The 24,429-nt window shown below is 54.0% G+C and overlaps 5 protein-coding genes and 2 non-coding genes across 12 annotated transcripts in view; 5 read left to right on the top strand and 2 right to left on the bottom strand.

Moving 5' to 3' along the window:
• Nucleotides 1-1,657: 1,657 nt before the first annotated feature.
• Nucleotides 1,658-6,109, bottom strand: RAB34 (RAB34, member RAS oncogene family). 2 transcript variants are annotated; one of them, XM_029927889.1, is made up of 11 exons: nt 5,952-6,109; nt 5,071-5,167; nt 4,764-4,855; nt 3,610-3,675; nt 3,405-3,506; nt 3,226-3,290; nt 3,071-3,122; nt 2,568-2,649; nt 2,396-2,486; nt 2,156-2,263; nt 1,658-2,073 (listed from the first exon to the last, which is right to left on the bottom strand). In XM_029927889.1, the coding sequence occupies exons 1-11, from the start codon at nt 6,092-6,094 to the stop codon at nt 2,006-2,008; spliced, it is 966 nt and encodes a 321-aa protein (XP_029783749.1). In that variant the 5' UTR covers nt 6,095-6,109; the 3' UTR covers nt 1,658-2,005. The 2 variants fall into 2 exon arrangements, with proteins under 2 accessions (XP_029783749.1, XP_029783748.1); XM_029927888.1 differs by having other exon boundaries at nt 5,071-5,283; nt 5,952-6,066.
• Nucleotides 6,110-7,782: 1,673 nt separating this feature from the next.
• Nucleotides 7,783-11,428, top strand: RPL23A (ribosomal protein L23a). Its single transcript, XM_029928932.1, has 5 exons — nt 7,783-7,807; nt 8,422-8,605; nt 10,033-10,209; nt 11,081-11,150; nt 11,369-11,428. The coding sequence occupies exons 1-5, from the start codon at nt 7,783-7,785 to the stop codon at nt 11,381-11,383; spliced, it is 471 nt and encodes a 156-aa protein (XP_029784792.1). The 3' UTR covers nt 11,384-11,428.
• LOC115283098 lies at nt 8,265-8,333 on the top strand. Its single transcript, XR_003904910.1, has one exon. It is a non-coding gene; the product is annotated as a small nucleolar RNA SNORD42 (small nucleolar RNA).
• On the top strand, nt 9,869-9,940 carry LOC115283104. The gene has a single exon (XR_003904913.1). It is a non-coding gene; the product is annotated as a small nucleolar RNA Z17 (small nucleolar RNA).
• Nucleotides 10,092-13,580, bottom strand: TLCD1 (TLC domain containing 1). Its single transcript, XM_029927890.1, has 4 exons — nt 13,236-13,580; nt 12,823-12,905; nt 12,650-12,732; nt 10,092-12,388 (listed from the first exon to the last, which is right to left on the bottom strand). Exons 1-4 carry the CDS (start codon nt 13,427-13,429, stop codon nt 12,005-12,007), a joined length of 744 nt encoding a protein of 247 aa, XP_029783750.1. The 5' UTR covers nt 13,430-13,580; the 3' UTR covers nt 10,092-12,004.
• Nucleotides 13,581-15,752: 2,172 nt separating this feature from the next.
• NEK8 (NIMA related kinase 8) lies at nt 15,753-23,909 on the top strand. Of its 5 annotated transcripts, none has more exons than XM_029928399.1 (15): nt 15,753-15,850; nt 17,300-17,505; nt 17,746-17,978; nt 18,221-18,352; nt 18,834-19,042; nt 19,207-19,286; nt 19,369-19,550; nt 19,633-19,783; nt 20,417-20,493; nt 20,821-20,938; nt 21,661-21,748; nt 21,980-22,143; nt 22,249-22,407; nt 22,584-22,742; nt 23,113-23,909. In XM_029928399.1, exons 1-15 carry the CDS (start codon nt 15,804-15,806, stop codon nt 23,139-23,141), a joined length of 2,034 nt encoding a protein of 677 aa, XP_029784259.1. In that variant the 5' UTR covers nt 15,753-15,803; the 3' UTR covers nt 23,142-23,909. The 5 variants fall into 5 exon arrangements, with proteins under 5 accessions (XP_029784259.1, XP_029784260.1, XP_029784258.1 ...); XM_029928400.1 differs by having other exon boundaries at nt 21,598-21,748; nt 22,249-22,391; XM_029928398.1 differs by having other exon boundaries at nt 21,598-21,748.
• Nucleotides 23,910-23,978: 69 nt separating this feature from the next.
• The window catches only part of TRAF4 (TNF receptor associated factor 4), a 6,311-nt gene continuing 5,860 nt past the window's right edge, over nt 23,979-24,429 (top strand). Inside the window, exon 1 of the mRNA XM_029928930.1 lies at nt 23,979-24,290. Within this exon, the coding sequence (XP_029784790.1) occupies nt 23,979-24,290 (312 nt within the window). The remainder of the gene's footprint in view (nt 24,291-24,429) is intronic.

Here is a 24,429-nt window from a genome sequence, read left to right as displayed (position 1 = left end):
CTCATCGCGCATGGACTAATGCCATAATGCATACAATCACATACTTACATACTTAGCCTGGGCACACTGAAATCCCTGCTCCCACACCCTGTGCAGCAAACAACCCAGAGTGGCACTGTGGTGCAGGCTTCACACACACACACACACACAGTGAGCACCAAGTTACAGGCTCTGGGCAAGAACGACAAGGGGTGACAACCACAGTCTGTTAGGGAAGAGAGATGGAAAAAATAACTTCTCTTGAGGGGACCACAGTGAGAAGTGATTGAGGATGGACAGTGAGGACTTACATGGGCAGCTTTCTGGCTCAGAGCCTACCTTTTTTCTTCTTGAAAAGGGAAAAACTGGGCTGGTTTTCTTTTTTCTTTCTTTTTTGCTTATTTATTTATTTATTTACATTTATTTATTTTAGAGAGACAGAGACAGACAGATTGCAAGTAGGGGAGGAGCAGAGGGAGAAGGAGACACAGAATCAGAAGCAGGCTCCAGGCTCTGGGCTGTCAGCACAGAGCCCAATGCGGGTCCCAAACCCACAAACTGTGAGATCATGACCTGAGCCGAAGTCGGACACTCAACCGACTGAGCCACCCAGGCGCCCCGTGGTTTTCTTTTTTCTAAGTGAGCTCGAGGCCCAACATGGGGCTTGAACTCACAACCCTGAGGTCGAGAGTTGCATGCTCCACCAACTGAGACAGCCAGCCAGTTTTGTTTTGTTTTGAATTTAGTAATTCAATCCTGTTTAAAATGTAAAATGAGGGACACCCGGCTTCCAACTTCTAAAGCTTCCCACTTCGGCTTCAGCTCAGGTCATGATCTCACCCTTTAGGAGTTGGAGCCCGCATCTCATTCTGTGCTGACAGCTCAGAGCCCGAAGCCTGCTTCATATTCTGTGCCTCCCACTCTCTCTGCCTCTCCCCCACTCATGCTCTGTTACTCTGTCTCCCTCAAAAAATAAACATTAAAAATTTTTAAAAATAATAAAAATAAAATGTAAAATGATACTACTCATACATTTATGTTTATATCATTAATATAGGTAGATAACACATCTTCTGAGTAAGAGCTAAGCCCATACCCACTCTGGGTCTTCTGGTCAACCCAAAGAGCATCCAAAACTCAGTCACTCCCTACTATATTCCCCTCAGAGAAATTTTTTTTTTATTTTATATTTTCTTAATGTTTATTTTTGAGGGTGGAGAGGGGTAGAGAGAGAGGGGGACAGAGGATCCTAAGCAGGCTCCACACTGACAGTAGAGAGTGTGATGTGGGCCCTGAGCCGTGAGATCGTGACCTAAGCAGAAGTAGGACATTTAACCAACTGAGCCACCCAGGCACCCCCAAAGAAGTATATTTTAAAGGGAAGATAGGAAGAGGATGGAAAAAAAGAAAGTCTATCCAATGGAAGAAATTTGGGGATAAGCACCAAGTCGGAGGACACAGTTGGGGATAAGGAACCAAAGGAAAGAGCTCTCAAAATCAAACACTGAGAGTTTAGGACAGCCCTCCAAATGTGGTTCCTGAGCTTCCAGCCTTTCTGAGCCCTCCCCGGGGGTCAGGGATGGCCAAAATCCCACAGGAAGCTCCAGTCCCAAGACAGGCATACAGCCCTGCCCATTCCACATCCCTCACCCCCAACAAAGGACTCCAGTCCCCAAACTGCTAATAACAGAGATTTTAATGCATAAGGCACAGTGCGAGGCTGGGATCATTAACATCCTCACACTCAGGGGGCCAGCAGGCAAAAGCAGCAGGGACTAGCTCCCCACTGCTGGGCAGCCTGGAGAGCAGCCCCTGGGGAGGGGCCACATCTAGTCTTTGGCATGGTGCCTGGGGCAGGAAGTGGCTAGCATGGTCCCCACTACCCCTCCAGCGGTACCGCCACGCAAAGGCCAGCTCTTTGGTCTGGAAAAACCAATCAGTGCAAATGTCCAGGGTGGCGCTCTAGGGCAGTCAAGGTGGCACAGTGCCACAGGGCTGGCCAGCCTCTCGACAGTCCCCTTAATGCTCATGGGCAGCACGTGGGCTTCTTCTTGTTGGCAGTTAGGTAAAGGTTGCTGTCATCACTGTTGATGCCTGAAGAAGGGTGAGAAATATGTGAAGCAGGGATTAGAGGTCTCCCTGTGTTTCCACCACCCTCATCCAGCCAGGCACTCACGGACAACGTCCCCAATGCGCCGGGCCCCTGATTTCTCCAGCTCAGCCAGCACGTTGGCCTCGAAGGTCAGTGCTGCCACGCGGAAGAAGAATTCCCGGACATTTTCACCTGACACATGGAGCAAATGGGTGCTTAGGGACAGTTCCAAGCCTGGGGTCATTGGGCACAGCTGAAGGTAGAGGAATGAGAGGCCGGGTAGGCAGGAGTGTCACAGCAAAGGACCTGAAGATGTGGACTCACCAGTGAGAGATGAGACCGCCCAGTACTCAGCCTTCATCTCCTGGGCCACCTTGAGCGCGTCTTTCTCCATTAGCACATACTGAGCAGGAGTCTAGGAGAAGGGCAGAGTCAGATGGCAAGGGTGGGGGATCTCCTCACCAAGATGGAAGTACCCCCTTCCTGGCACACTTACACTCAAGTCCTTCTTGGAACCCACGAGGAAGAGAAGCACACTGGAAGGGTCGTTCTCCTTGAGTGCATCAGCCAGCCACTGCCTACCATTGAGGGTAGACGATCAGGGATGAGTGAGCTGGCCAAGCCCCTCTGCTGACATACATGCCCATTACCCTCTCTCTGGTCCTCGATGCTTTCTTCTCCTTCACCGCCAATGCACCCGACCACCCTTCTTTTGTGTTTTTTTTTAAATATCTTTTATTTTTTATTTGGAGAGACAGAGACAGAGAGCAAGCAGGGGAGGGGCAGAGAGAGGGAGACACAGAATCCGAACACAGGCTCCAGGCTCTGAGCTGTCAGCACAGGGCCCGACGTGGGCCTGAACCCACGGACCATGAGATCATGACCTGAGCCAAAGTTGGACACTTAACTGACTGAGCCACCCAGGTGCCCCTATACCACCCCACTTTTAAGAACCCTCTCTTCCCGAAGCCCCCATTATAGTGGAGCATCCCTACGTACTTGGTATGTTCCAGGGAGGCCACATCATTCAGGTTGAAGACAATGATGATGGCTGGAAAAGTGGCAAAAACAGCTGACATTGCTGGCTCATTTCCCAAACCCCCCCAGGCCTGATGAGAGGCCAGGAACACCCACCTGCCCCACTTCACCCTTACCTTGAGCTCCTCGGTAATAGGTTGATGCAATGCATTTGAACCTCTCCTGTCCAGCAGTATCCCAGCTGGGAGGAAGCAGGGGGTAAAACACTAAAACATGGGTATGTGGGAGGGGGCTGTGAGGTGGGGTAGGGGTGCAGGGGGAAGGAATGGCTGGGAGGTACGGAGAAAACACTCACAGCTGCAGACTGAAGGGGACGCCCAACACCTCAAATCGCTCCATTTCAAAGTCCACTCCAATGGTGGCCTTGTAATTCTTATCAAAAGTATCTTTGCAGAACCTGCGGGAATACGAGATGCTCTGGCCCTGAGCCCAGCCCGCCTGGCTAGGTCTGGCCGCACCCTGTCCAGCCCAAACCAGCCTAACTAGAGGTGCCTTCTTACCTACTAATGAGACAAGTCTTCCCCACGGACAGGTCCCCCACCACAATGACTTTGGAGATCTTAAATCTGCAGGACACAAAGATGGGCAGGAGGAATGAGCACTACCTCTTGCAATGTTCCCCACGAGCTCAATGAAGTTACCACCCAGGCTGAGGTTCCCAGAGGCACAAGGCCTCCCAGGCAGCTTGCCTGGACACATGTGCTGGGGAGGAGTGTCTTCTGCTTCAGCATCAAAGAGACATGAATTGGAATCCCAGTTCTTACATTTATTAGCTGTGTGACTTCGGACAAGTTACTTAGCCTCTCTGAGCCTCATTTTCAACATTCGTTAAGCAGAGATTTAGTATATATTCTACTGAGTTGTTGTGAAGATTAAAATAAATGTCCTATATTCTGAGGCATACCTCCCCTTTGCCCCCCACACGTACATTTTTATTTTTGTTTATTTATTTATTACATTTATTTATTTTTGAGAGACAGAGAGAGACAGAACGTGAACAGGGTAGGAGCAGAGAAAGAGACACAGAATCTGAAGCAAGCTCTAGGCTCTGAGCTAGCAGTCAGCACAGAGCCAGATGCGGGGCTTGAACCCACGAACCGTGAGATCATGACCTGAGCCGAAGTTGAACCCTCAACCGAGTGAGCCACCCAGGCGCCCCACACATAACATAACACCTGTGAAATCAGGATACATCTAAAAAGCAATGGTGTTTTCCATTTAATAAAAGACAATAATAGTAACCAAGGCACTGCCTGGCACTTAGTAAGTATTCAATTAATGGCTGGCAAGTATTATTAGTATTACCTTCTTTTACCCATAATGGGACACATCCCTCCAGGCACAGCCCCCTGCCCTAGGGCTTAAATGTATGGTATTGGGAAGGTGAGCTGGTGATGCCCTCTCCCCCCCTCCACCTCCCCGTTGGACACCGTCTCTGTATCAGAAGTGAAATACCACCTTTCTACCCCACCCCATTTCATAAGACTCCTCACAGCCTTGCTGGGAAGAAACGGGAGAACACGTGGGTATAAAAGGGGAATAACCATATAGCTGGTAGAAGCTGAAATGGAGCCCCAGGGGGTGCTTGTGTACATTAGCTTTGACTACAAGGTTTCCTGAACCTTCCTTTCTTTGCTGAGGGTGTCTAACTCACCCCACGGTGCCTGTCCGGTGCTCCTGGCAGGCGCAGGTGACGCGGGGGTGGAAGTCTGTGTGCACGTGCAAAGCGGCCTCCTTCCTCAGGCACTGAGAGGCGTAGAAGAGAATGGGACTCACCCACTCCTGGCCCATGTCCCGAAGCCAAGCTGCGATGGGCGGGGGTAGGGGACCACCCAGAAGCAGCCGACCTAGCCGGGTGGCAGGGCTGGGCTCAAGCCTCTAACTGATCTGGTGCCGCCTCCTCCCCGCCCACACCCAGAAGCCCGAACCAGCCAGAAGCCCGACGTGGCCCTGGAGCCTACCTGGGGCAGCTCCGCCAGGACGCGGTCTCTCCGCACGGGCGCCAGAATGTTCATCTCGCCTGCGGCCTTGCGGGGAGCCCCGAGAAGGCACGGGAGCCTGATCCGCCCCAGCGACCCGGGCCCGTGGAGACCCGACAATCACCCGCGACCGAGGGGTTCCGACTATAACTCTGGGCCACGGGAAGCCTCCGGGAGCCCGCGGCCTCGGTGACGCTACGACCACAGCAGGCCACGGGGATGAAACAATCATCCGAGGCCGGGGCGAACCCACAATCACCCGGGCCCGGGGAGTCCCGAGGACGACTCGGGGGCGGGGAGACTCCTCGGCCGCCAGATGGGGGCGGGAAGTCCCGTCCGGAGGGGGCCGGGCCTGCGCAGACCCCACGATAACTCGGGGCCGGATAGTTCCTACGATGACTCGGGGCCGCGGTGACCCGACGACAACTCGGGGTTCAGGTGGCCCTACCATAACAGAGCTGCCTAGGGGCGCGGAGCGGCCCGGCCGCACGGGGTCAGTGTGCGCAGGGACCGCGCTGCAAGGCCCGCGGGCTGCTGGAGGAGGGGGCCTGGGGCCCAGTCCGCTGCAGGGCCTGGCGTCCCCACACAGCTCTCCCTCGGCGAGCGCTGTAACATGATCCCCGGAAATTCCTGGAGAAGGGCCGCCCCCCGCCCCTCTCCCGGCTGCTCCCAGCCTCGCTGGCTGTCTGAACCTCCCCTCTCCTCTCCTCCCCACTGCGCTGCCCTAGCTCTGGCTACCCTGCCAGATGCCTCATGGGCACCAGGTCCGCCTCCACCCTGGCTGGAACGTGTCCAGATCGAGGTCCCCCAGGGTGCACTCCCTTGCACCTCTGCGCAGGACTGCGGCTCCAAAGGACCCTTACCCAGTCCAACTGGTGATGGAGAACCGGTGACGGCTGCGCAGTATCTGGCTGGGCCAGGAACCGGCGGGGAGGGGAAAGGAGAGAAGGGGCCCGAGGAGAGGCGGCGCTTTCCTCCTCAACTCCAGGCCCAGGACGTGACTCATAAGAGTCTGCCCTCGCTCGCCCTTCTGCCCTGGGATAGGGTGGGGTTAGGGTGAAAGCACACCGGGGATGCCAGGGTCGGAATGGGATGCCAACCGAGGGAAGAAACGTCTGAAGTCTGGTGTCTTTTTCTTCAAAGCAGTGTAGACTGACGGGTGGGGAGGCTGAAGACCAAGGAGGAGACCATGGAGGATAAAGAAGGGGTAGGTGGACTTCAAACTCTGCCCTTTGAGTGGGTCACGGTTATGGGACATGGTGCCTCCACTCCAGTATAGGCGTTCTCTCTAGTGCCATTGGAGCCTCAATGACAACTTTTGCATTTTGCAGTTCTGCGGGATAGAAGAGGGGTGTCACACACAGTTCTCACTGTCAAAGGGGGGAGATCTGGCTCCAAAGAGGGGAGGAGGAAGATAGAAAGGTCCGGGTGGAAGTGGGATAGATAGACCCTCAGAGAAGCAAACCTGAGCTTTACTAAAACTAGCTGTGTCAGGAACTGATTTTGAGGATCCAAACATGACTGAAGCAAGGATGGGAAGACTACTTAACAGGAAGGGGATTGTAAATGAAATTATTCACAAGAAGAATTAGCGAATCCTGTAGACATCTGTACGCTAGGTAGTTGGAATATTGGTAGTTTCAAGAGAATTTTTGGGAAAACACAAAATCTGACTGTCATAGGTAAAGAGGGGCAGATGTAGCCCTACCTTCTACCTCCTCCGATACTTTCCTCTTCCCCTCTGCCTGACTTGACCTTTTCTTTTTAAATTTTTAAAAATTTTTCTTATATTTTTTTATTTATTTTTGAGAGACAGAGAGAGACAGCGCGAGCAGAGGAGGGTCAGAGACAGAGGAAGACACAATCTGAAGCAGGCTCCAGGCTCCCAGCTAGCCGTCAGCACAGAGCCCGACGCGGGGCTCGAACCCACGAACCGTGGGATCATGACCTGAGCCGAAGCCGGACGCTTAACCGACTGAGCCACCCAGGCGCCCCTCTTTCTTTTAAATTTTTAAAGATGTTTACTTATTTATTTTGAGACAGAGAGCTCGCGCGCGCGGGAGCATGGGGGCGTGGCAGAGCGAGAGAGCGAGAGTAAGGGCGAGAGCGCGCGCGCGCGCGCGCAAATCCCGAGCAGGTTCCGAACTGTCAATGTGGGGCTCCAACTTCCCAACCCTGATATCACCTAGGCTCCCCTTGACCTTTTCTGCCACCAAATCACGGTGATTGATAAGCCACATCCCCTCTCTGGACCCAAATTTCTAGATGTTGTTTGAAGGACTGGAACCAATTTCTGCTCTAACCTTCTAGGACTTTGTTTCATTTTCCAAATCAACCTAATTATACGCACTCGGTGTTCAGTGTTACTGTCTCCTGCAACTACGATCTTCTTTCCTCAAGATGGAAAGCGCTCAGACGCAAGCGGCAGCCGGCTAAACCATCCATCCACCCGCAGCAGGAAATAAACACGTGTCTCCAAAACACTACAACTCCCAAGAAGCTATAGAGTCTTCGAGGGAAGAGGTGGAGCATGCTCGATCGCTCTGGGGAGGAGACTAAGCCTAACTACTATTCCCGGCGGGCTCCGCGCTACATACTGTCCAATCAGCATTAAATACAAAGTATCGCGATTCTTCGGTGAGACTTGGCTCTATAAGCCCCTGGAAACGAGCCTCGGAAATCCCTTTCACGAAGATGGCGCCGAAGGCGAAGAAGGAAGGTGAGTGCTGGGGCTGGGGGTACCACAGCTAGCTGACCTGGGGGCGCCCGCAGAGTGAACGGGCTGGGAGGACGGAGGCTGAGCTAATTCTTGGGGTGTTCGTTCCGGAGCTGCTTCTCGCATTCCGCCACGCTACGGCGCGCGTGGGCCCAACCGCATGGGCTGGGTTCCGGTGACAGGGTTTGGGGAGGCGAGGCCGGCCACCACCACCTGGGGAGGGGGGGGGTGCCGAACTGTCGGCTTTGGGGAACTACTCGCAGCAACCGGGCGGAGTTTCGTGTCTCCAGACCTGAATTGTTGCCCGTCACTTATTTTCCCTTTCTTTCCTTGTTAGATGGGGCTATAAATAGTTAAAACTTCTAGCGTTACATCTTGGCAAGTATCAAGCGTTCGATCATTGCTAGATTTTTTTTTCGTTGTCATATCTCTGGAGTTACTGCAAGTTCGCCCCAGTACCGTGCATATGATGGAAAAAAAATTTAACCTCCTGAGACTTGTGATGTCTTCAAAGGAACCGCTGATGCACCTGTGGGTTGGAGCGCCCGCTCGCTAGGGGGTCTTGAAGATGGAAGTGAGTGGTTTCTGAATCCCGTGCCTTCATATCTTTCTTTCAGCCCCTGCCCCTCCCAAAGCCGAAGCCAAAGCAAAGGCTTTGAAGGCCAAGAAAGCAGTACTGAAAGGCGTCCATAGTCATAAAAAAAAGAAGATCCGCACGTCACCTACATTCCGACGGCCCAAGACTCTGCGTCTCCGAAGGCAGCCCAAATATCCTCGAAAGAGCGCCCCCAGGAGAAACAAGTCAGTACTTCCCCTTTCCCACGAAAAGATACTGGGTATCCTCCATTCTTAATTTGGAATTTTACCACACCTACAGCACTGTAGGTCTTCTTAAATACCTGTTGGGACCTAGTTTGCGTCTTTAAATAGGAGTGCTAGAAGATTCTTAATGCCCTATTTAAGGATAAGAGGAGGCATATAGTAGGAGTTTGATAAATGCTTTTGGTTTGGAGTCCTCTATTGCTGTAGGGGACAGTCCTTGGTGACAGTGTGGGATGATTCTAGATTGATAAGGACACTTAACTAATCTGTATTGGTCAGAGAAGACGTGCAGTGGTGTATGGAAACTTCTCATTTATTCTCTCAACTTCTTGCACTCAAGGAATAGTTTAGGGTAATGGGCAAAAGGTTGGAGTATTTGAGTATTTGCCACGCTCCTGGTAATATCTGACCTTAGGGGCGGCAGATTAGAACAATAGTACTAGTTGCCACCTCCCATTGCTTCCAAAAAAAAAAAAAAGGGCAGGAATGGGTTGTGCCCCGTTTTGACCTAGGAGTTGTGTGATGAGACGTTGAGAACTGCTGTCTAGCTTCAAAACAGGAAGCAGGTGTCCAGGTGAATGGAGACTGATTTCTCGGAATTTCAAGGGGAAAGTTGTGTTGTAGGTGTGCTCAGGCCACTGTAAGTTTAACTTGGGCTGTAAATAAAAGTTGTTCTCAGTTGATGGCCCTCAAACCAGTTTTCACCAACCAAACGGGGCAGAAATGTCTAGCTAGTCTCATAGGGAAGCACCAACATTCTTTGGAACTCTAGTCTGGGTTTCAAGATCCATAGTTCAGCTTTGTGCTCTACGGGTAAGTTGTTTAACCTCTGAAGTCTCAAATTTCTTTCAGAAGTTTGCCTTCTAAAATGTTAAGGTTGGGGCGCCTGGGTGGCTCAGTTGGTTAAGCCTCCGACTTCGGCTCAGGTCAGATCTCATGTTCGTGGGTTCGAGCTCCGCGTCAGGCTCTGTGAGGACAGCTAGCTCAGTGCCTGGAGCCTGCTTCCGGTTCTGTGTCTCCTTCTCTTCTCTGACCCTCCCTCTCTCATGCTCTGTCTCTCTCTATATCAAAAATAAAAATAAAACATTAAAAAAAATTAAAAAAAATAAAATGTTGAGGTCAATGGGTTTGGAACTCTCAGGGCTGATTCTTTAATCACTTAAAGGGTAGAAAGTCCTTCAAGTAGAAGAAAGCACAAGGTTCTGTCCCCCCAGGCTGAGGCTCCAGGTCCCCAAGGTTCAGGGTGCAGATGATGACACTGTTTAGCGACCAAAGTCTGACAAAAATGATTGCTACTTTATTGTCTGATGCACCTTGGCTCTTCTGGCTTTGAGCTCTAAAGGAGGGACTAATCCTTTCTTTTATTGGACCCAGGCCAGATGACCCCATTTTTGCCTCTTCCCCAGGCTTGACCACTATGCCATCATCAAGTTCCCACTGACAACCGAGTCAGCCATGAAGAAAATAGAAGATAACAACACTCTTGTGTTTATTGTGGATGTCAAGGCCAACAAGCACCAGATCAAACAGGCTGTGAAAAAACTCTATGACATTGACGTGGCCAAGGTCAACACTCTGATCAGGTGAGCAAGGAAATCCGCATGGAGTCGGAAGTAGGTTTCACAGTTTGCAAGCCTTGAGAAATGAGTGGCTTCTGCTGTAGTCCTTTGTATCTATACAGACTTTAGAGGACACATTAGCTCTCCTGCCTCTAGGACTTGATGTGTGGGTTTAGTGTTCATTTTTTTTTTATATTTATTCATTTTTGAGAGAGAGGTGGCGTGGGTGGAGGAGGGGCAGAGAGGGAGACACAATCTGAAGCAGGCCCTAGGCTCTCATTTGCACTGATTGGTTTTTCCAGACCAAAGAGCTGGCCCTTCCGTGGCGGTACCGCTGGAGGGGTAGTGGGGACCGTGCTAGCCACTTCCTTCCCCAGGCACCATGCCAAAGACTAGACGTGGCCCCTCCCCAGGGGCTCTCCAGGCTGCCCAGCAGTGGGGAGCTAGTCCCTGCTGCTTTTGCCTGCTGGACCCCTGGGTGTGAGGATGTTAATGATTGCAGCCTCGCACTGTGCCCTAGGCACAGAGCCCGATGTGGAGCTCAAACACACCACGAAATCATGACCTGAGCCAAAGTGGGACGCTTACCAGCTGAGCCACCCAGGCGTCCCAGTGTTCATTTTCTTGATCCCTACACCTCTATAGACAGAGACAGGCCCTGGAGTAAGATACAATTTATGTCCGATTACTTGGAGTTAGGTCTTAAAATGTTCTATCGTGTTCCCTGTAAAAGGGAGTTGGCTTCATTTGTGGCTTGGTGGCATCCCTGGTCTCCTGTGCAAGTAATGGAAAAGAATGACGAGAAGGAACCAGTGATGTGCCATAAAGACTAGGGGAAGAAGGGAGGGCTTGGGGGCTGTAAGAGCAGCGGGAATTAAAGCTTCCTTCGTCCCAGGCCTGATGGAGAAAAGAAAGCATATGTTCGACTGGCTCCTGACTACGATGCTTTGGATGTTGCCAACAAAGTAAGCTTCCTTTGATGTGAACCCCCCCCCCCCCAGTGCAAGTGGTGTGTCTGTTGTCACTGACTAAAACCTGGCTTTCGCGGATTTAATCTTAAATGACTGCACCCCTATCCTTAATAGGCCCGTCCCTCACCTTAATTTTGCTTTTTAATCATGATATTCCAACTTAACCTTCAGTTTTCATATCCTAGTAACAAAGCTCCCCTTTTGTTTTTCAGATCGGGATCATCTAAACACGTCCAGCTGGCTAAATCTAAATATACTTTTTTTCCACCATATGTTTCTTTGTTGGTTTCTCATTGGGCTTCAGGGAGGCCGTATTACACCACAGTAACAAGGCTTGGGCAAGACTTTCGGTCTACTTACCCTGTTGGTACATTCTGCCTTTTTACCTCACCACACTTGTTACAATTCTGGCGACGGGAACTCAAATATTTGTGGCCTAGATTAGGGTTGGTTGTGCCGGGACAACCACAGCTTGCCGCGTTCACAGTGACAGGAGAAAAAACCAAGAGCCCCTCCCTTTCTCCCTGGAAGAGGCTCTGTATGAAACCAGTACACAATGCACAGTTCTCATCAGCATCCAAGTCAGGGCAGTGTGGGATGGCTGGCCTTCATGGCACCTTGTCCCTGCACCCAACCAGCACGTCCAACCGGTCTGTCTGCTTCCCTCACCCCTTGCCCAAGAAAGGACAAGGACTTTGGAGTGCTTTCATTAGCATTTTCAATAGTAGGTGTGGGACTTGAAAGGTGGAGAGGCCATCCCCAGAGGATGCCCCAGTCTCAGGGCTAATTCTTCCATACATGTGCGAGGCTCTATTTGCTCTTACCACAAGTTGTAGGCTCTGTGCCTCTCACTCGGTCAAAAACTTGTCTTTGTGTTGCTGGCTGGGGACACGCTGAGGGCAGAAGTCTGAGCGGAGAAGGCGGGAAAAGTAGATGAGGATCATGATGTCCAGCATGAGCAGGATACTCAGCAGAAAGGTGCCCAGAGTCCTCTGGCCCAAATAACGCAAAAAGAAATGGGTGAGGTAGGCCTGTGGGGCCAGGCGGAAGAGAAAGTACATGACCAAGTTGACATATTTGTTGACCCGGTAGAGGAGAAGGTCTTGGGCATTGTTGATCTTCATCATCATGCGGAAGGTGAGGAATATGTTGCTGACCTCCACCAGCAAGGTTAGGACTCCTCCACCGACAAACCTGCTCCAAAAGATGCCTGAAAAGAAGGCACCCATGGCCTAGAATGCAAGGAAGAGAATGTATTAGGGAGCCCACATACCATCAGTCTGTTGAGGTGCTAGGCAAGACGAGGGATTGCTGGTCTAAAACAGTGAGCCGAGGACACAATCAGTCCCAACCGTCTGTCAGGCACGGGATGTAGAACACAGGTTGGAAATGGGGTTAAGGAAAGAAAAGCTGGCCTCCTAGGTTCAGACAGCCAGGTCTGAGACTAGACTGCTAGCATCAGGCCCACCCCACACCCCCTGCGTCTTATTTACCATGACGTGATGAACCAGGTATTCCCAAGAAGCTCGTGCCTGGCGGCTGATCACGATGTCCACTGTGTCGTGAATGAAATACCCTAGCGAAGAGAGTAAAAGGTCGTGAAAGGACCTGGACAAGAAGCTTTCCCCCGACCCCACCTACATAATACTTTCTGGGCAAGGCCTACCTGCGGAGAAGCAAACCAGCAGATAGCCAGATAGCGACCATGCCGTCTCAATCTCCACCAGCAACTCCGGGGTCTGCCATATACTGGGAGCGAAGAAGGCGCGCTCTCAACATCTCGCCATCCCCAAGGACCCTCTAATCCCCCATCACCCTTCCCAGTCCCTGGGGAATCTGGGCTCGCGCTATTGGCTGACTGGGCAGTGAGGAGAGGCTTGGCCGAAACCCAGGTGTCTCCCGTTTCCCAGATGAGATTCTCCCCCTCCCTTGGGTCCTCTGCCGCTCCTAGTTGGGAGAGTTTTCCAAACAGGGAAATCACAGGTGAGACTGCACGGCCTCGGCCTGCTAGGGAGGGATGCGGAGGGTACCGCGGTCTCCCCTAACCACCCACCTTCAAAACCCCAGTACTTCACTCACCACAGCAGCGCCCAGATTCCGGACACAATGGAGTGGGCGAAAGAGACGAGCAGGTTGTGCCAGCGCCAGGTGCGCAGGGGGTCGGCGCGCACGTGCGCCGGCAGAGGCAGGCGGCAGAGCGCTCTCCGGAGCCCCCGGAAGGTCAGTGTGGCGCCCAGGAGCAGCGGCAGGGCGGGGTGCAGCAGCGGAGGCATGCTGGCCCTCCCTGCCGTCTGTCTGTCCGCCGTCGAGGGGGCCTTCTCGGACTGCTCAGGGAACGTGGCTCCCTCTCGGGCCAGCCCACCCCGGCCGCCAGCCTCGCACAGATTTCGCAGCGCCCTGTAGGCCCCTGAGCTCCTCCCTTCTCCTCCCCGCCGGCCTCTGCCACCGCCCCCAATCGCCCCCGCCCCGCCCCGGTCGCTTGTTCCCGCCCCTCCGGCTCCTAGGCTGCACCGAGAGCGCGAGCGCCGTTTCCCGGGGTCTCCGGTCCCCGCCAGACTCCCGCGGACTTTGGGCGAAAAGGGGCTGTACTTGGGGCACCGCCGCCTCCGCAGCACCCCTTGCTGGCGCCTCCCGACTGCCGATGGGAGTCCCGCCTCGCTCGCTTGGCCTCATAAACCCGCGTCCCCACTTTCCCCGGGGCTACCAGCTCCCCCTCCTAGGAGGGCACTGAGAGAACTCACTCTCCGCCCCCAGCTCCAATCTTGGCAGTGAGGGGCGGGGCACGTCACACACGCGCGTCCTTTAAGCCCCTGTCCTGCAGATGGGTCCGAGCCTCACTTCGACAGTGATCTCCGCCCAAACTCTGTCCTTCCACTGGCTCTAGCTGCTTTAGGCCAGAGACCGACACATTTTTCTGCCTGTATGGTGCTCCGCATCGACTCAATTCCTAGAAAGGGTCGACTAATCCATCACCACTCCTCTTCCCAGCTCGCTCTTGGGTTCCCGGGGCCGAGCGGCTGTCACAATCCTCCCTCAGACAGTCCCAGCTCTCGACTCCTGGCTCCCTGGAGACTGGGACAAGGAACACCGCGGATTTGGCCAGGCTGATGGTGTGACCCTTACTCTTCAGGCCAGGGGCCCGAGGCAGTTGCATCTCGTGGTCACTAGGTGTCAGCCTATCCCCACCTTGGCGCGGGATTCCCTCCCGCCTCCAGTGGAAAGGAAAGCTAACGCCAGAAAGTCTAAGTACTGGGGGCGGGAGAGGGGAGGGGTAGTAAGGGAGTGGGAGTAGTTGGAGTTGAGCGGGGAGCTAGGGAAAAGTTGCTGCGAGAGGGAGGAAAAGCTAGAAGCCTTAGGGGACCAAGAGATTTGGGTGTTTGCTCTGCCTTCTCTGATGGCGCCAAGGTTACATATTAACCCCTGTGGGGCTCCTGGCAATCACGGCCCGATTGGTTTCTAGGTGAGAGCACGAGTGTCCCGGGTGGAGCAGCTTTCCCCCTTGTGCTCTCTTAGTCACAGGCAGCTTCATCAGCCAACAGCAGCCTAAGCTAGCGATCGAGGACCCCTCTGGGGACCTCTCAGGTGGTCCTTCCACCTGGGCAGGTTTGAGTACCCTTTGAGAGGTGGGGCAGGATAGAACATAAAACACTCCATTCCTCACATTCCTCACTCACTCAGAAATACGGACGCTGTCCCTTAGCTAATAACCATCCTCTCGCTCCTTAACTGAGCTTTTATGGAGCTCACACAGAGGAGGCAGCACAGGGAAACAACAGGAATTAAACTCGCTCCTGTTCAAGACCCTAGACAATCGTACTGACCAGCCCCCTACGTTTAGGCAGAAGCCTTGAACCCACATTGGCCAAACAGCTCCCTTTCTTCCTCCTTCTGATGCTTTCAGATAGTGGTCCACTTCCCTCTCATCTTCCCCCTGCCCCGCAACGAGAATCTCCCTACAGTTGAGCGTTGAAGGCAGATTACCTGAGGGAAAGTTGTATGTGTAGACGGGGAGTTGAAAGTACTGACGAGCGCGGTGCTTACTGGTCGGGACGGCCTGGAGACCATGTCTCCTCCACCCTAGGTGAATCAACTTGCACAGCTCGGGGTTTCCCCGGTCCCTCCCTAGGCAAACACGAAACTCAACTAACCTTCCTCCCTGCCCCACAGACCGAGAGTGCTGACGCTCTCGGTACAGTTTTGGTAGTTGATCATTTGCGTGCCAATGAGAATGTGCTCTTTCCCTTCCAAATAGCGTCACTAGTGGGCAAAGAGGTGGGCTGAGTGAGGTCGGTCCTCGCTTTCCACTCTCACGCGGTTATGCAGGGCACCCCTCCTGTCTAAGGAAGCTTTTTGAGGGCTGGATGCCATCATGTGTGTGGGAAGTGGCTGGTACCGTATCGCTAACCGCGCCAAGACAAGGCATAACACTCCATTCCTTGGACCCTGAAAAAGCGACTGCGGACCGCGGCTGGTAGCACGCCGTGGACAGCACAAAACAGATACCAGGCAGAATCAACACCAATCTCACTTGCTCCACCCCGCAATTATCTTGCAACGTAGGGGGCGTGGCCCTAGGGTGGGCGGGTACGCGCACGCGCCGCGTTTGGGTGTGTTGGGGGGGTTCCGGAAATGTGACTGAGAAATGAGATGGAGAAGTACGAGCGGATCCGAGTGGTGGGACGAGGTGCCTTCGGGTGAGCCAGGGATCTGGGGAAGGAAACTGGTCGGGGAGAGGGAAACTAAGTCTCAACTCTGTCCGCGAATTTGCTACCTGCTTAGCCCCGCCCCGAAGCGTGAGCGCACACTTGGAAAGCACCGCCCAGACTTCCGGTCTAGTCCCAGATGGCGGACTCCGCCTCTAAGGAGGTCACGCCCCCAACAAGCCTTTGCGCCCCCGCAGAGTTCTGTTTGATGCCGGATTCATTCATTCAACAAATACTGAGCGCCAACTCTGCCAGCCTGGCTCTCGGCGCCAAATATACTGTAAAGACCAAAATAGGCACGGCCTTGTCTCTCTCGAAGCCTATAGACTAGGAAAATCATACAATAAACAAGACCTTAAAGCAGTTACTAACAAGCTGCGAGCATAGCATACACCAGGCAGTACTTACTTGGGATGGTCAAGGAAAATTTCTTTGAGAGGTGAAGTTTAAAGCCAAGACTTGAGGAATGAAGACCAGTAATCCGAAGGTGAAGGCAGAGCTTTTAAAGCAGAGGAAACCGCATATGGGAAGGTCCTCACGTGGGAAAGAATTCAGAGTATTCAAGGAACTGAGAAAAAGACTGAAGTTGGAATGTAGTGGGCAAGGGAAAGAACTGTGTAAAATGGGATTGTCACAGAGGGCAGGGACCAGATTATGGCCTTCTGGGCGCAGGTAAAAGGGTTGAATTTATTTGACGTGGAAAGGGAAGATGTGTAAGCAGAAAGGTCTTGATGTGATTTGCATTTTTAAAATATCATTCAGGCTGCTGTGTGGAACTTAGATTTGAGGATGACAAAAGTGAAGGCACCATTTTAAAGGCTCGTGCAGGATTTTAGGCAGTAAATAATGATTTGGCCAAGGGTTGTAGCAGAAATCAGGGAAATGGATGAGTTCACAATATTTTGGAGGTAGAAACAGGATTTACTGATGTGTTAGTATGAAATGGAGGAAAGGTTTTGGCATGATTTTCAGGTATCTGACTTGACTTTGTGGTGGTGTCATTTACTGAGATGGAAGAGACTGAGAAAGGAAAGGTTTTGGGGGCAGGAATCAAAAGTTCTATTTTGATTTTTTTGTTAAAATTTCGGATTCATTTAAGTCATTTAGGTAGAGATGCAAAACAGGTGGTTGGATTTGTGAGTCTGGTCTCAGAGGGGAGATATTATATTATATCAAATACAGATTTGACACTTAGATGATCATCTTGTAGATGATCTTATATAGAATCTCAAAGAAGTTAAATGACTTACCCAAGGTCTCACACAGAGTTTGTGGATTCTCCCTGTTCCTAAACTCAGTGGTCTGTGCATTTAGTTAGATGACCTCTTAGTCTGGGTTCCCTTTCCTCTCTCCTAAGTACTATCCCATGACCAGGTCTGCCCTGCCTGATGTGTGGCTGGAGGCTTGGCTGGTACCCACCCCTGTACTCTGTGCCCCCAGGATTGTGCACCTGTGCCTGCGCAAGGCTGACCAGAAGCTGGTGATCATCAAGCAGATCCCAGTGGAGCAGATGACCAAGGAAGAGCGGCAGGCAGCCCAAAATGAGTGCCAGGTCCTCAAGCTACTCAATCACCCCAATGTCATTGAGTACTATGAGAACTTCCTGGAGGATAAGGCCCTCATGATTGCCATGGAATATGCACCAGGTGGGCCAGCCTCCTTGCATTGTCCTGGCTCCAAGGGCCTCTCATCTCTGGGACAGGCAGACACAGATCTGCCAGCTTCACTCTTCAGAATGAGTTTGACGGAGGGTCAGAAGTATAGGGTTCTCACTCCAGTTGTGTGAGGCTGGGAGGTCCTTGCCCTGTCGGGGCTGCTTAGTTTCATAAAAGGAGAGTCCCAGGCATGGGGAGGCCTGGATCTTAAGTGGTTTTTTGTGGCTGCAGGTGGCACCCTAGCTGAGTTCATCCAAAAACGCTGTAATTCCCTGCTGGAAGAGGAGACCATCCTGCACTTCTTTGTGCAGATCCTGCTTGCGCTGCATCATGTGCACACCCATCTCATCCTGCATCGGGACCTTAAGACTCAAAACATCCTTCTTGACAAACACCGCATGGTTGTCAAGATCGGTGACTTCGGCATCTCCAAGATCCTTAGCAGCAAGAGCAAGGCCTACACGGTGCCTGGGCATGGAGGGGACCTCAAGGGTGCTGGAGGTTTTGAGGGCCAAGGCCCACTCTGTATCCCAACTCCCTCCCCACCACAAGACCTTGGCCCTGAGGCCCTGGCTAGGTGGTCCTGCAGGAAGAAGCACTTGGGCCTACTTTGGGGAGAAGCTATCGCCTTGTCTCCTGGTGGACCTTGGACAGAGCCTTTCCTCTCCCACCCTAAACTGTAGTAATACCCTCCTCCCTCCTGCAGGTGGTGGGGACTCCATGCTACATCTCCCCTGAACTGTGTGAGGGCAAGCCTTACAACCAGAAGAGTGACATCTGGGCCCTGGGCTGTGTACTCTATGAACTAGCCAGTCTCAAGAGAGCTTTCGAGGCTGCGGTGAGTTACTACCCCCATGGGGACAACTAGGACCTCTCTGCCTCCCTCCCCAGGAAGTCCTTGGCTCCAACCACCTCTTATTTCTTCTCTTTCGGCTGAGTTATGTTTCCCTCATCAGACTGGTAGATTAGCCCAGGGCAGGGCTGTGGCTTCCCTCAGGCCATGGGTTCCTGGGATTGAGGTTTGGGTTCCCCAGCTAAACTGAGGACTCCTGAGGGCAGAGCTCTCCCATCATATTAGGGACCCCCCACCTAAGGGCAAGACTTGAGTTCTCCCAACAACCTAGGGTCCTTGAAGACATAACTGAAGCTCCCCCTTTCAGGAGTTCTTGAAAGCAGGGTTCAGCAACTGTATCACTGGGAGTCCCCTCATCAGACTGAAAGTTCTAAGTGCAGGGTTATGACCACCCATTAGACTCGGGGTGGGCCACCCAAGAGCATGGCTCTGGCTGTGGCCAACCTCACACTTAGTGCTTTCACAGAACCTGCCAGCGCTGGTGCTGAAGATCATGAGTGGCACCTTTGCACCCATCTCTGACCGGTACAGCCCTGAGCTGCGCCAGCTCGTCCTGAGTCTGCTCAGCCTGGAGCCCTCACAGCGGCCGCCGCTCAGCCACATCATGGCACAGCCCCTCTGCATCCGGGCCCTCCTCAACCTCCACACAGACCTGGGGAGCATCCGCATGAGGAGGCCTGTGCAAGGAGGGAGGGGGGCTCTGGGCCCAGGGGGGCGCCCAAAGGGAGGAGCACAATAAGCCTGGGGCAGAGGGAGCTCCGGGCTATGTCCTCCCTTCCTGAGTGTGGGAGGGCCAGGAATGGTCCATGTCTTGAACCCCCCACCCATCTGACCCACAGGGCAGAGAAGTCCCTGGTCCCTGGGCCACCCATGGCTCCGGGCAGCACAGGGAGCAGGACCACAGGCGCCCGCTGCAGAGGTAAGTCCGAGCCGCCCACCGGTGCCCAAGGCTGCCAAGCCATTCTCACTAGTTTAACAGGCCTGAAGCACTGTCCCCGCAGGCATACCCCGGGGACCCGCAAGGCCGGCCATTCCGCCACCGCTATCGTCAGTGTACGCGTGGGGCAGCGGGCTCAGCACCCCACTGCGGCTACCGATGCTCAACACAGAGGTGGTCCAGGTGGCAGCCGGGCGCACGCAGAAGGCGGGTGTCACACGCTCGGGGCGCCTCATTTTGTGGGAGGTGAGCGGGCTGGGGCGGCCCAGACTGTAAGGGGGACTCGGGGAAGCCTGGGCACCGCCCACACCCTCCCGGCCTCTGGCAGGCCCCGCCCCTAGGCCCCGGAGGGGGTGCGCTCCTGCCGGGGGCGCTGGAGCAGCAGCAGCCCCAGTTCGTCTCCCGTTTCCTGGAGGGCCAGTCGGGCGTGACTATCAAACATGTGGCCTGCGGGGACCTCTTCACAGCCTGTCTGACTGGTGAGTCCCTCACGGGAGGTTGGAAAGCCCCCCCCCCCCCCCCCCCGGCAGCTTCCTTCATTGCTTTGTCATTTGCAAACTGCACACTCGATTAATAAATAACTCCTCTCTATCTTTATTCCACACTAGATGCTTTACTCACCCACTCTTCTTTACCCTTCACAATAGGCCTGGCCAGGTAGTTACTATATATTGTACTCATTTGAGGGAGGCTTGGAGAGAGAGAGATCTGGAAAGCTCAGATGTTAAAGCTCAAAGAGAAGGGGCACCTCTGGGACTCAGTTGGTTAAGCGCCTGATTGTTGATCTCGGGTCAGGTCATTGATCTCACAACTGGTGAGATGGAGCCTTGCTTCGGGGCAGAGCCTGCTTGGAATTAGCTCTCCCTGTCTCTCTGCCCCTCCCTAGCTCGTACTCTCTCTTTCAAAAAAAAAAAAAAAAAGGTAAACAAAGCTCAGAGACTGTCACTTGTCCCAAGTCACACACTTGAGAAGAGACCCCTCTGCCTTTCCTTTTCTACCTCCTGTCCCATTCTTCCAGCTTTCTCTTGTTCCTCCAAACCATGGACTAGCTTATCTGGAAAAACAACCCAACTTCTCTCTCCCTTCTCTTTCCTCACCACCCCCCTCTCCAGACCGAGGTATCATCATGACCTTCGGCAGTGGCAGTAACGGGTGCCTTGGCCATGGCAGCCTCAATGACATCAGCCAGGTGGGTGTTGCATGTACCTTGGGGAGGACGAAGTGGGGAGATGGCAAGGAGCCCACATCTGAGAGCTGACACCAGGCTGGGGCAGGGAATCCCCAGCAGCTAGGTCCCTCTAGCTCCCAGGCTGCACCTGTCCTGGGCAGCACCAGGGGAAGTACAGAAAGACCAGCCTTCCCCAGTGGTTGCAGTGGGGGTGGGAGGGCAGTTAAAGAGACAGCCGTCTCTTAAGAATTTGCAGCTTCCAACTTCATTCCTACCTGGGATGCTGAGGCCAGGCAGCTGGTCTAGGCCCCTTGCTGACTCTCTTGCTTCCTTCCCCTCCCCCTCTAGCCCACCATTGTGGAGGCCCTGCTGGGCTATGAGATGGTGCAGGTGGCCTGCGGGGCCTCTCACGTGCTGGCACTGTCCACAGAGCGAGAACTATTTTCGTGGGGCCGTGGAGATGGTGGTAAGCTCCCCACCCCATTTCAGCCTCTAGGCTGCATCTCACAGCATCCTGGCCATTTGTACCCCTTCATACCCACCTCCTACCCCATGACTCGTTCCCCCTCTTTTCTCTTCAACTTTATTCATTTACTCATTTATAAAACTTTACTGCACATTGACTTTGAGCCCCCAAGGGGCTGGGTGCAGAGACAAGATGAAAAAGAGTCACTTCCTTCAGGTGCTTGTGATGTAAAGGTGGTGGGGGAGGGAGATTTCTTTCATCAGATAGTATTTCTGGTGGCCCCCCTCTGGGTCAGACAGTACCGCTGGGCTTTGAAACAGAGAAGACCTACATGGGGTTTCTGACCTCCTGGCAGACTCATTCTAGGGGGGAGAAGGATGACATCTCCCTATGACAAAAGACAGCATGAGGGCTCCCCCCAAGGTCCAGAGATGTGAGAACCCAAGGAATGGCATGGCACTTTCCTGGAGGAGACAGAGGTGGCATATGGATAGGGTCTTAAGAAACAGTAGGGTTTTGACCACAGAGGGGCCAAGCATGGGCATTTCAGGGTGAGGGCACAGCCTTCACTCAGGCTGTTACCTCTTCTCCGTGACTCCTCATCCTGGCATCACCAACCCTAAAACTCAAACCAGCCCCCTCCTGGTTTCTCATTGTAGGCCGGCTGGGACTGGGCACCAGGGAGTGCCACAGCTGTCCCCAGCAGGTGTCCATACCCCCAGGACAGGAAGCCCAGCGGGTTGTCTGTGGCATTGACTCCTCCATGATCCTCACTGTGCCTGGCCGAGCCCTGGCCTGTGGGAGTAACAGGTAAATAGGTACACTGGGACAACTAGTCTGCCCCCTTCCCCTCCCTGGCTGCTAATGTGACATCTGTCATTGTCTACCACCAAGTGTCAGAACTAGGGGGGCGCTGAGCACTACTGGGTTCAACCCAGGGTGGGATCTGTTCCCCTGGTGACCAGCTCTTGCTCAGATTGCTGGGAGCAGGTGAGTCTATACAAACTGTCAGTTACACTTGGCTTCTGGCTGCACCTTCAGGTTCAATAAGCTGGGCCTGGACCACTGCTCCCTGGGGGAGGAGCCTGCCCCCCACCAGCAGGTAGAAGAGGCCCTGAGCTTCACACCACTAGGTTCAGCACCCCTGGATCAGGATCCCCTGCTGAGTGTGGACCTGGGCACTGCTCATTCAGCCGCTGTAACTGGTGAGTAGGACCTGGGCACAGGAGGCCACAGGCGGACTCTCCTGGCCTCCTTGGAATCTCACTTGAGGCATCCCTTTCCTTCCTTTCCTCTTTCCTCCCCTACAGCCTCTGGTAACTGTTACACTTTCGGCAGCAATCAGCATGGGCAGTTGGGCACCAATGCCCGCCGGGTTAGCCGGGCACCTTGTCAAGTCCAAGGCCTGCAGAACATCAAGATAGTGATGGTGGCCTGTGGGGATGCCTTCACGGTAGCCATTGGGGCAGGTGATTAGTGGGCACCATGGGGGCAGATAGGGGTTGGGCAGGCTCATGGGCCGTCTGCGGTTATCACGTTTAGGGTCCCGAACCTTGAGATGGGGCCCGTATGGCAATCCAGGAGGAGCGTTGCTCACTAGGCTGGGTCCTCCTCCTATTTCTCTCCTTGGGATTCTCTTTGGCAGACGGTGAAGTGTACTCTTGGGGCAAAGGGGCCCGAGGTCGGCTGGGAAGAAGGGATGAGCATGCTGGACTTCCTCGGCCAGTGCAGCTGGATGAGACGCAGCCCTACACTGTGACGTCTGTGTCCTGTTGCCATGGCAACACTCTACTGGCTGTTCGCCGTGAGTTATTATAACTTTTCCCACTTCATCTACGTGAGGGTTAATCCAGCCGACCCCTGCCCACATTCCCATCCCCAGTGGTCACAGCCCCAATCCCAAAAAGCCCCCAGATAAATGACAGCAGAAGCTACAGGGTAAAACAGCTTCCTATCTGGGGAGAGCAAAGGCGTTTACTTCTTGGGTCTCGTTGAAGGCCTGCCCCGGTGCCTCCCAGGGTTCTCCTACCTTCAGTCCAGTTTAGTCTGAATCTCTCTTTCTGGCCTGCCAGGGTCCAGAGTCCAGGGCCCAGTGTGGGAGTGGGAGCAGAAGTAGGTGTCCCTTGCCAGAGCATTGCCCTCTGGGTCGCTGCAGCAGTTTCTGTACCCTCCAGCATTTACGGATGAGTCAGTCCCACCCTGAGGCACCCAGATACACTTCTGGACCTGGACCACCCTGATGTTGCTTCTCCTCTGAACGTTCTTGAAATGTGCAGATGCTGCAGCAAGACTGTGCCCACCAGCCCCCTGAATGGTCATTAACGGGGTATTAAGAACTAGCCACGCAACCACTCCCCTTCAGCCCTGGATTTGAAAACCTCAAACCCTCCCCCCACAACAGCTCTCTTTTCCCTCCCCACCTTCTTGTCTCTTAAGCTGATGTCCCCAGGGGACCAGTCTGGCTAGAGCTGGAAACCAGACCTAACTTTGGGAAGCAGGGTGGTCTCCAGACTCTTGGCAGAAACAAAGCTGGAGGCGGCTGTGGCTCCACCCAGATCCTGCCCTTTCCCCCAGCCCAGTTAGAAAATAAGTCGCTGGTGCCCCCTGGGAGAGCAGCTCTGCTTTGGAGCAGGACAAGCCCATTCCTGCCTGGACTGGCCATTCTGGCCGCCTAGCTTCTGCATTGCCTAGGGCAGGGAGCCTTGCCACCTACCCCTACTCCCGATATCCTGAGGCACGGATTTGCACAACCTCTGAGCTCTTCCTTCCCCTGTGGACTGGAAACGCATCTGCCAAGGGTACCACAGTGTCTACTGCGGAGGGGATCCCTGCTGCCCTGCTGAAGGTGGCCCTTCATCCTAGCCATTCCCCCCCAAAGCAGGCTGGGAGAAAGGGTTGCTCGCTGGGCCAGCAGACCAGTTTTCCAGATGACTGGGAAATAGCGCCAATAAAAACATCAGCTGCCTGCCTAGAATGTGGTCTCTTCAGGGTTGGGGGTGGCGACACCCCCGGGGCTGGGCAGGGCCTCGGTCCGCGAGGAATGTGGGCGCAGCCTGAGGCTGGGGCCGAGGATCCTCTGGCCCAGCGCCCAGCACCGCTTGCCCGCGACAGCCGAGCTCCTCAGATCTGGTTGCCAGGCTTCGGCTGCCTAGCACCTGCAAGCTGGAGTCCGGGCCCCTGGGCGACACGTGGCCCCCGCGACCAAGCTGCAGACTCGGGAGAAGCGAACCTTTGTGGTGCGGTCCAGTCCGGCCGCCAGGACCCACCGCCCCATCCAGCTTCAGCCCCCCCGCCCCCATCCCTGGGGAGAAACGGAGCCACAGTCTCTCTTCCGAAGGGAACAGAGGAGCCCGTACGCGTCGGAGGGCACGAGGCTGGTCGTCCGCCCATCCCAAAGCCGCGAGCCAGCGAAGTGGCTGGAGGCGCCAATGGCGGGCGCTAGGACCGCGCGGGCGCGGCTCCACCCCCTCTTCCGGCGGGCGGGCTCGCGG

Source organism: Suricata suricatta, chromosome 17 (genome assembly GCF_006229205.1).
Source record: "Suricata suricatta isolate VVHF042 chromosome 17, meerkat_22Aug2017_6uvM2_HiC, whole genome shotgun sequence".
NCBI classification, from domain to species: Eukaryota; Metazoa; Chordata; class Mammalia; order Carnivora; family Herpestidae; genus Suricata; species Suricata suricatta.
Note: the sequence above shows the minus strand (reverse complement) of the source record. Positions and strands in the feature narration are given on the sequence as shown.